This window comes from Aotus nancymaae, unplaced genomic scaffold (assembly GCF_030222135.1).
Source record: "Aotus nancymaae isolate 86718 unplaced genomic scaffold, 86718_ANA_hifiasm-v0.15.2.pri h1tg000059l, whole genome shotgun sequence".
Classification (NCBI taxonomy): Eukaryota; Metazoa; Chordata; class Mammalia; order Primates; family Aotidae; genus Aotus; species Aotus nancymaae.
In genome coordinates, this window is record NW_026988473.1 from 36,276,076 (window position 1) to 36,287,102 (window position 11,027).

General features: G+C 36.5%; 1 protein-coding gene across 3 annotated transcripts in view; it reads right to left on the reverse strand.

Moving 5' to 3' along the window:
* The window catches only part of LUZP2 (leucine zipper protein 2), a 548,899-nt gene extending 546,311 nt beyond the window's left edge, over window positions 1–2,588 (reverse strand). For 2 of the 3 annotated variants that reach the window (XM_064365096.1, XM_012452224.3), the window contains exon 1: window positions 2,383–2,536. In XM_064365096.1, coding sequence (XP_064221166.1) covers window positions 2,383–2,444 — 62 coding nt within the window. In that variant the 5' untranslated portion in view covers window positions 2,445–2,536. Of the gene's footprint in view, window positions 1–2,382 lie in introns of all 3 variants that reach the window. The other variant, XM_012452226.3, reaches the window with a different exon arrangement.
* Window positions 2,589–11,027: the final 8,439 nt, after the last annotated feature.

Genomic DNA, 11,027 nt, shown 5'->3' on the forward strand with positions numbered 1-11,027 from the left:
TAGTAATTACCACCCACTGCTAATGCATCCAGCATGTGAAATAAACATGTGAAATAACATTTGCTTCACATACAGGAACACTGAGTAAGAAACTAAGTTAACAGAAGTCTTTGGCGAGAAAGCCCAATGTCACAGGTGGCCATGGCTGAGCCAGTCGGCTTTTCCCAGCAGGACAATAAGCTCATCCCTACTAACACAAGTGTCCTTTCAAAGCTGCTCAGTTTAGGTTGTAATCTGTGCAATAACCATGTGCCTATAAGAACTGCTAAATATTGTACAGCCAATGGCCTTCTGTTGGAGATCTTTAAAACATATTCTCTTCTTGCAAAATGACACTGTAGTGCCACATCCATTTTCATATTTGTTTGACATCACAGGGTATTCTGGGTATCCAGTAAAATGAATTGCTACATAGTAATCACACTATGTAGCAGATAAACAGATGCTATTTATTATGAACATTTCATTTTTTTAAGCCCAGCATTTTCTTCTGGTAAAATTTAATGACCCAGTCATAGTTTTCACATACAATCAGCATTACAGAAGTTTCAAAGCTAAAGTGAACTAGACAGCTATTCCAGTTTTTGTGGTAATAAGTGTGTTAACTATGTTTGAAGAAATGTATCCCTATCAAAATCAACACTTTCATGAAAGGAAAAGATGACGGCTCTTCGACCCTGTATTAGATAATAAACATTAAAAGTTTGGAAGCTAGATACTATATAGCTTTTTCATTCAATTAAATTATAATATCTTTAAAAAGCAAATGTACTTTTGGAATTCTAGAGATATTCACAGTCTAAAATCACTGTGGGCTGGATTTCTATTGTTTAAATATTTACTATTTTATGCATATGTGTTGACTGGCATCTACTTAAGTGTCCAAAGTTAGAAAATTTCCTTTCTGTAGAAGACTAAATCACAACATGAGAGTGAATGGTAAGAATTTAAAGAATAACTGTGATGCATAATTTGTATTGAACTGTTGAGAGCTAACTACAAATATTAAAATAGGCTCTGTATTTAGAGCAACTAATTATAATACTGGGAAGCAAACTGGTTTTCTTTAAAACCATCTGTACTTTATGAGTTGAAGTGACAAGCAAACCTTAGAGGAAATGAAGAATCAAACTCACATTTCATTTTAAACTGGCAAAGTCACCTAGACTTTGTTCACAAGGAAAGACTAAATTTATCAATTACTGATGGTAAATGAAATCGTCTGTACACTAAAAGGAAAGTTTGGTTACATAGGCCTGAAAGAAGGTGTGTAGGTAGATTAGAAATGGAATCAAGAATTTTACAGCCTTGATTTGTAAGACAGTAAGTTTTCTTCACCCTGTTCAATTTGAGAATTAGAAACAACCTTGTATCTCCACTTTATTAGCCATCAGATGCACAATCTAATAATGTTTCTATTCATGTAGATTTGAAAGGGTCTTCATCCTGTGTGGGTTATTTTATTTTATAGTAGCCAAGGGAAAGAGGTTGCTGCCAATATGATGCTAAGGGCATGCAGAATAAAGACTCAGTCCTGGGCAACTAAACAGTCCACCTTTGTGCTGTGCTTGTGGAAGAAGAAAGCAAACCCATCACAACTTTTGGACTTGATCAACAGTGGGGAGTCACAAAACTCTCCTCAATCTCTGCATTTTAAATCTCCACTAAAAATAGCTCCTCTGTAATGGGACTTAAAGTCCCATCTATGGCCAGTGATGGAGTACAGTACTTAATTGTTTCTGACTAGGGTCTCTGCATCAGCACTCTGAGAGTGTCTTCTAACTTTTAATCGCCTTCTGTGCTCTTTAATTAGACCTGTTCACAAGACAGAAGAAAATGCCTATCACTAAGCCTATCCAAGACGTTGAAACAGGCCATTTCAGGAGTCCAGGAACTTTTGTACAAGTCTTAGCATCTTCCAGGATTAATCTGTTTCCTCTGTTTCCCTCTTCCTTAAATCAAGCACACCTGGGGGAAGAGAGCAGCTCTATGGCTATTCAGACAACTCCAGTGTAAAGACACTGCATGGTGTCAGTTCCCTCCTTGTCTATTTCCGTTCTTTATTTTGTTCTCTTGCCGTGTGTTATCTGTTGGCTACTAATAGGACCTGAGGGAAAAATGTCTTTTCTTTCCATCTGAAGAGGAAGCTCTGGATCCCCTTTCTGAGAGCAATCCTAAGACTTTCTCCAGGGGGCTGGGATGACTAGAAAAGGGCTCTGCTCTCTCTGAAGGATTTCACAGCCCAAATCTTACAGCGTCCCTCTTGCTTAGGCGGGAGATGCAAACAGCTGAAGTGCCTTGACCCCCACTGGTGACCCACAATAAAGCAACCTCGCCCTGGCAGTGCCCCTGGGCTCAGGTCACTCACGCTCCTGGACTCACCTGGTGCTGAGGACCAGCGCAGGCAGGAGAGGCAGCAGGTAGTGCGCTGGGCTGAATTTCATGCTGCTGCCTGCCGGGGTCCTCCTTCCCTCGCTGCCTTCGCTCTCTCCTCGGAATCCTGTCGCTCCTCGGTGCCCGGCTCTGTTCCCAGCCAGCGAGGAGCCCTCTTCGGAGGCGGAAAGGCGGAGACAGTCCCACGGACGGACGCCTGGTGAAGGCAGGCGCTGGGAGCGAGGAATATCTTCAGGAGTGATGTCACCGGCGAGGCGAGCCCTGCCCGGGATTGTTCGGCGCTGCCGCTCCGGAGCCCGGAGGGCGCGCTGTCACTCGCGCTGGAGGCGGCGCGGGGAGCGGGGTGGGGGCGAGGGGGGGGCCTCGCGATCGCCCCGCGCGCTCCAGTCACCGGGCTGCGCTCCGGCCACTCGGGTGAGCACCGGCCAGGAGCTGATCATTTATTCCCGCGGCTCCACGGGATGGCGAGGGGCGGGGCGCGGGGAGTAGAAACCTAATCTGCCAGTAATTGAACTTGCGTACTCTGCAGGAGATGAGACCCAATTCACTGGGAGAGACTTACAGACGCGTAGGGTCCTGGGCAGGTGTCTCTCGTCCGCTTAAACAGGGTTTGGAAGAACGTCGCTCTGGAGAGAGTGTTTAGAACGTTGTTCTAATTAGAACTGCATAATGATTTGCCTGACACAGATGGAAGGAAGCCGGAGTAAGCAGCGTCCAGAAATGCACTCTCAGCCCGTCATGGCATTGCAAGCTTCTTAACCCGTGAATGTCGACTGCAAAGAACCAAAGAACGTTCCGGGACCGTTAAGACATCTGCCGCTCTGGGTTTTAAAGCTTTCTGGTCTTCCTCTGATTTCAATCTGTCTGTTTGTACCAGCAGCTGCCAATGTAGTTGGACCTAGTGGCTCAAGTTCACACACCTGAAGGAATCCTTTTCCTGGGGTGAAACTCATCAAGGAGACCTAGCAGAAAAAAATCATTAAAATGCTAGCAGTAATCAACTCGGAATGATGGTACTGGAAGGCAGAGGATTTTGTAGGTCATTTTGTTTTCTCTATTTTTAAATGTTCTGTAATAAACAGCAAATATTTAATAAGCTCTATTTAGAAAATTTAATTAGAAAAATTAAATAGCAGGATTCCAATAAAAAATATCCTTTTGCAAAAGCAATTCTGAGAAACAGAACTTCCGCTACTGAGCATCTTTGTAACATGATATGTTGCATGTGTGTGTGTATCCCATCAAGATATTATCCTAGTTAAATAACTGTGTAGAAAGCACTTCTTCATACATTTTAATTTAATCTTCATAAGAGCCATCCTAGTGAAATAGAAGTTAATATTACCACTAATACAGATGTGAGTAGACTGAATGTCATCAAAATCTGGCTAGCTATATTAAAAAACAACAACAACAACAACAAAAAAAAAGAACTGGTTCTACTAAGTCCTAAGAAAAATTCCACTGTTGCCTCAAACATCACACCTAGCACTCCTAGCCCAATGTTTGACACAAAGTTGTGTTCAGTAAAGGCTGAGATGCACCAAGACAACGAACAGCTGTGTCCAGGAATTGCTATCCAGAGGATTCAATTCATATTCCAATTATTTCAGGGGCAAGTTCTTTACAGAAACATTTAGACAATACATCCTCTGTAATCTCATTTTTTAAGACATTTGTAGAAAAAATGCATTTGCTATAAAGCTTTATTTTAAAGAGGATGCAAGTCTAAAAGGTTAACCATCTAATTTACTGATTTGTTTTTTAAATGGGATTGAAGGTTAAGACATTCATATAAAATAGATTTGTTTTAAAATCCCGAGCTGCTAAACTAGATGACTAATAAGTTTTGAAAAGTGAGTATTAGCCCCTTGGGCAATAATAGTAAGAGCCACAACATTATGGATCTTGTATATACCCAATAAGTAGGCATAGTTTATTTGTATAAACTAACACGTGAATTGCCTATCATTTACAAAGATAAAAAAGGACACTACACTCTTAAAACAGAACTCTGATTCCAAGTAAAATATAAACGCTAGTTTGCTCCTGCCTGGGCTTTCCAACAATAAATTCCCTGCTCACTTTGAAGGAGATCACTTGAGTTGTATACTCAACAAAGACATATGGCTACTTGGTAATTTTTTAAAAATGCGTACACCAGGAAATAACACTCATATTTGTAGAATGCATTTTTTTTTATGTAACAACTTTGCATCCCTTATCTTATGTCCTAATCATAGAAACCAAATGTGGTAGTTATTTCTATTATTTTTCTCTTTCACAGTTAAGGTGACAGGCTCAAAGCAGTTAAGTAACTTGCTCAGGGTCACTCAGTGACTTATATAGTGGCAATTCAGTGGCATTCAAATTCAGTCTGCATCACTTCAAACTATATGCTTATTCTAGGGAAAAAAAAATTATACCCATGTAAGAAAACACTTTACCCAACCTATGTTTTATTACTTTCAACTAGGCATACAACATAAAACAATAAATTACCTAATATTATCAATGAGTAAAAAGTATCAGAATAAACTTTCTTTACACTGTCTTTATATTGGATATCTATAAAGAACCACAAAGTTTGTTGGCCTTTGTGCATTTACTGTAAGCCACAAAGAAAACAATTCCCCCAAAAGACATCTAACTTGGAAGGGCATGAGAGCAATGCAGTAGGGAAATACATCTTGAAAGGTGAGCATAAGTGAGATTCTCGAAACTCCCGCAGATTTAGAGAATTGAAGTATTATTTTGAATTCAAGTACAGATGTGTCTCTCAGCAGAAGTCTTTTCTTCTAGGAAAATTACAAAATCAGAAATCTTCATCACCCATGACATTCTGTCCACATTGTCACATAAAAACTCAAATCCACAATAAATTTTGTGGCTTGGGAGAATTGGTAAATGAATTTTAAAGATACAGTAGTACAGATAGCAATTCACTTACCTTAATGTACTTATCCTATGCTGAGTCCTAACAATGGAATCAACGACCATTGTTTGTAGTAACTGTGCCAAAGTCTGGTAAAGAACATCAAGAAAACCCAAGCAGTTGTGCTGAGTCTCATAAAGTGCTAGGATTAGGGAACATAGAAGCTATTTTAAAAATGGCTTCATTGAGATTTAATTCAGGTACCAAAAACTTCACCATTTTAAACTGTGTAGTTTAGTGTTTTTATACATATCCATGAGATTATGAAATCATCATCATTATATAATTCCAAAACATTTTCATCATCCACAGAAGAAGCCCTGAATCTATGAGTAATCACTCATTGGTCCCCACTTTATCCCTTCTCCTGACCCCCAGCAGACACCAATCTAATTTCTGTCTTTATGGGTTGACCCAAATCTTGACTTTTCACATAAATTAAATCATCCTATATATGGTTTAATGTGAGTAGTCTCTTTCACATTCATGTTTTTAAGTTCATCTGTTTCATAGCATATATTATTACTTCCTTTCTTATTGCTAAATAATATTCTATTGTATGGATATGCCACATTTTGTTTATCCATCCGTTAGTTAATGGATATTAAGGTTGTTTCTATATTTTAGCTATTATGAAAAAAGCTGCTATGCTCATTCACATAAAAGCTTCTGTGGGAACATCTGCTTTCAGTTCTGTTTGATATATACCTAGAAGTGGAATTCCTGGATCATATGGCAACTCTATGTTTCATATTTAGAGAAACTGCCGAATTCTTCTTCAAGATAGCTGCACCATTTTACATTTTCATTAGTAACACAGGAAGGTATCAGTTTCTTTACAACCTTGTTATTTGCTATTATTTACCAATCATTTTATTACTATAGCCATCTTAGCTTATGTGAAGTCTTATCTCATTGTTTTTATTTGCATTTATCATATAATCACATTGAACAGTTTTTCATGTGCTTAGTGGCTATTCATATATGTTTTGTAAGATGTATTTGTTTCAATTATTTATTTCAATTAATTTTTTGAGTTTCATTTTTGGGTAGTAAGAGTTCTATCTATCTATTGGCTACAATTCCCCCTTAGATATGTGATTTGCAAATGTTTCCTAATCCATGGACTGTGTTTTCACTTTCCTGTTGGTGTCATTTGCAGCACAAATATTTTTAATTTTGATAAAGTTCAATTCACCTAATTTTTAATTTTATTATTATGCTCTTGATGTTGTAGCTAAGACATCTTTGCCTCACACTAGGTTATGAATATGTATTCCTATGTTTCTTCTAAGTGTTTTTTTTTGTTTTGTTTTTTGAGATGAAGTTTTGCTCTTGTTGCCCAGGCTAGAGTGCAATGGTGCAAACTCAGCTTACTGCAACCTCTGCCTCCCAGGTTCAAGGGATTCTCCTGCCTCAGCCTCCCAGGATTACAAGCACCTGCCACCATGCCCAGCTAATTTTTTTGTATTTTTAGTAGAGATAGGGTTTCACCATGTTGTCCAGGCATGTCTTGAACTCCTGGCCTCAGGTGATCTGCCTGCCTCTGCCTCCCAAAGTGCTAGGATTACAGGCATGAGCCACTGCACCCAGCCTTCTTCTAAGATTTTTATTGTTTTAGACCTTAAAGATAGGTCTGTGATCCAACTTTTGTATAGTTGTGAAGTGGAGGCTCAGCTCCATTGTTTGCATGTGGGTATCAAGTTCTCCTATAATTATTTGTTGGAAAGGTTATGTTTCCACAATTTAATGGCCCTTCTATTTCATCCCTCACAGAGTGATACATTTTTTCTTATTTGATTTCTTTTTCTACCTTCATGTTCTAAACTCTCATGTCTCCTAGAGTTTCATTCTTAATCCTCCTCTTCTAAAATTCTATACTTTTTCCCAAGTTCAACTTATTATTTTTTATGCTTTTTACAATCTTCAATATGGTATGAATCTTAAAATTTACCCCAGCCTAGAATTCTTCACTGAGACTTTACCTGGGTTTTATATACCCAGGTAAATATTGCAAAGTAAAATTCAATCAGTTGAACACATCCTCATTCTTCCTCTGTCTGACCCTTCTTCAATTTATCTCCTTATGCTTCCATCAACTCAGTCACCCAAGTTTAAACCTGACAGTTGTCTATTACTTTTACCTCTAGCTTCTCCCACATATAATCAATTACCAAGCCCCAGAAATTTTACTTCCTAAGTATTTGTTTACAAAAAGTGTCCCACTTCTATATGATACCTGTTACCTGGGCTCTAATTAGAGGCAACCATCTCTTGATTCTGAGTGTACTTTTTACTTTAAGGTAGATTTTCCTCAAAACCATTCCCCTTGTATAATCTTATCTAAACTGCAAATATCGTTACTACCTTAAAGCTCCTAGAAACTTACTCTCAAACAAGAAAACGAACACATGCATTTTTTTCTGTTTAATTTTCATGTTGCACTGTAAACACATTAATGGAAATTTCCCTTGGTGTGTCTTTATAATTTTTCATGTTATCCCTTCTTTATGAAGTGTTATCTTATTCAGTGTACTCGGATATTTACTTTAATCATTTAAGACTCACTTAAGTCTTAAATAAAGAAAGACATCGCTTCTTTCTAGAATGCTTTCTTGAGTTCATCTGCCAACACAAACTTGGTGAGATCTTTCTTTTCTGTATTTCATGACCTGTGGCAGATTGCCTTGAGTTGAACTGATAATATTATATTGTAAGTAAATTTTAATATTTCTCACCACACTATATATATTTCTTACTCTTTTTTATGCTAAAATAGTAAAAGTATTATTCAAAATTATACTTTTATTTATATATGTCCTAGGATAACTACTAATTTTATTCAGATACCTGTAGATCTGGGCATTAAAGAATAAGAACAGAAAAAAATATGGATTACATGGTTTATTAAAAATTTGTTTCCCTTTTGTGTACTCACTGTTTTCTCTTTGCTAATTAAAACTATCTACAAACTAATTTCTTCTAATAAAGCTAATTATTCATTTTTTTAAAAAAAACCAGGTGCCTCCTAAAAGAAATGAGAGAAATATAGGTTAATACAAGTAACTGTGTTTCATACGAAAACAAAAACAAAATTAAACACAATCACTTCTGAGTTTTTGTTTTAAATATTTTATTAATATGTAGTAGCTGTATATATTTATGAGGTAAATGTGATATTTTCATATAAGCATATAATGGGTAATGATCAAATCAGGATGATTGGGATATCCAACACCTCAAACGTTTATCATTTCTTCATGTTGGGAACACTCCAGATCTTCTCTTCTAAGTATTTTGAAACATGGAATAAATTATTGTTAACTTTAGTTTCCCTATTGTGCTAATGAATACTTTAACTTATCCCTTCCATTTGACTGTATTTTTGTTTAAATTAATCAATCCTTTTTCATTCATTTCTTCTCAATGAAGAGTCACCTGCAACTCCATCTTACTGCAGCACTATTCACAATAGCCATGATATGGAAACAAACTAAAGGTCAATCAAAAGCTTAATGCATAAAATAAATGTGATACACACACACACACATTCACCAATGAAAATGAATAAAATCCTGCCATTCTCTGTAACATAAATGGAACTGGAGGACACTATGTTAAGTAAAATAAGCCAGGCACAGAAAGACAAATACAACATTTTTACTCATATATGAAATCTAAAAATGTGATCTCATGGAGGTAGTGAATAACATGGTATTCACTAATTATTTTGAGCTGAGCCCTCTCCACTGAATGACTTTGACCCATTGAATTCCTCACCACCTTCTTTATAAGTCATGCTGCTGGTTTACATAATGGTTAGAAGTTTATGCCAGAGCCCTGGAATGGGAATTTTTTTTAGGAAGAAATATGGGCTAAAGGATCTCTTTTTTTAAATACATGTTTTCAAGGAAAGAGTTCCATGTTCTCTCTTTGCTGACATCACCAGGACTCAGTTATCCTGGGACTGTTCACTTGAAAAAAGAAAAACACAAACATAGCAATGTCTGTATGGATTTGCCTTATTCTTGACATTTCATACAAATTGTTCTGCTTCTTTTTATCCAGAAGCAGCAGATATATTGTAAATCTGCTTTTGGAAAACAATCATACTGGGAATCCACCAGAGTATTGAAATTTCAGTGATTCCTTTTATACCTGTGTTTCAAGCCTTTCTTTTTCTTTTTCATATTTTGCAGTATATTTACAAAGGAATCTGGTCTGTCCAACTGACTTATTCACTGGATCAGTTAAATCCCACCTAACTTCTAAAATTAATAACATCTCTTTTTTCTGGAATTAAGTGTATGCTTCCCTTTGCCACATATGTGTGTCTGTATCTCAGTGAATCTCTTGGTACAAAAATTTAAGAACCACTTTAATCCCTCTAAATTATGGGACTACTACTTAACCAAATTTTTAGTTTATAGCTTCTTCTTGCTCACTGTATCTGATATTAAACATAGGATTTTCAAAGACCACCTCTTATCCACCATTATATTCAGCTCCAAATATAATTAATAATAAAATTTCTGTTTCTGAGCATGAATAAAAACAATTAGTACCGGATTTGCCCTCTTTTTATAAACAAATAAAAATTTGGGGGAAAAAAATGGTGTCTGTTTCCAAAAATAGGGAAACAAGAATTATAGGATCATAGGGGGAAAAAAACAAAAACAAAAAAGCTCATGCTCATGCCAGCTTTCTAAAAAGGACCGTTATTGACTACCATGGTACTACAAGGTAAAGTCCAAAGCAAACAATAGTCTTCCTGAGCTGAGGAGGCAGAAGTCTAAAATTTGAACTGTTAAGGTGCCGAGGATTTGTAGGAAAAGGTAATAGAGAAGAAGAAACTGAAGAAATCCCACAAACGCATCCATGGGGGCTCACTGGCCAAAGACTGCATTGTCCCAACAGAGAGAAAGACTCTGAAAGGCTAAGTTTTGTCAACCTGTGGTTGCAGTGAGGCTGAGAGAAAAATAGCAGTACTAGAGTTTTTCCACTACTGTGAAATACTGTAATTCTCATTTAGCCAGAACACTTTGCAAACACCTTAAGCATTTGGCTGAGACTAAAAGAGATAAGGCAGGTTTTTAGACTGAGAGCTATGCTTTAGTGTAAAAGATGAATCTTAAAACTAAGTTCACAAATGATATAGACTTATCATGAAAAGATTTATTTTTAAAGTCTGACAACATCAAAAAAAGTTTAGTATTTTAACTGCCTAAGAAAGGAGAATTCAACATGCATTAAAAGACAGGGGTATAATCTAATCTCTAGAGTATAGCCAGCACAATGTCAAGCATGCGATCAAAGTATTAGACACATGAAGAATGGATTGTACTCATAATCAAGAAAAAAACATTTAATGACATTAGAGCCCAAAGCAATACGGATTCTTAAATTAGCAGACAAAGACTACTGAGAAATTGAAACTAGAAAAAAAGAAACAAATGAAAAGTTTAGAATTAGAGAATATAATATATGAAATTAAAAATGCACAGCTTGAACACTGAATAATGAATAGTGAAGAATGAAGTTAACTTAAAGACACACAAATATAAACAATCCCATCTTAAGAAAAAAGAAAATAATTGAGGAAATATATAGATAGGGATTTAACCAACTATGATATCACATAACTTTGTCAAATAAACATGTCTGAAGTTCCAGAGAAATAAGAGAAAAAGATTAGGAC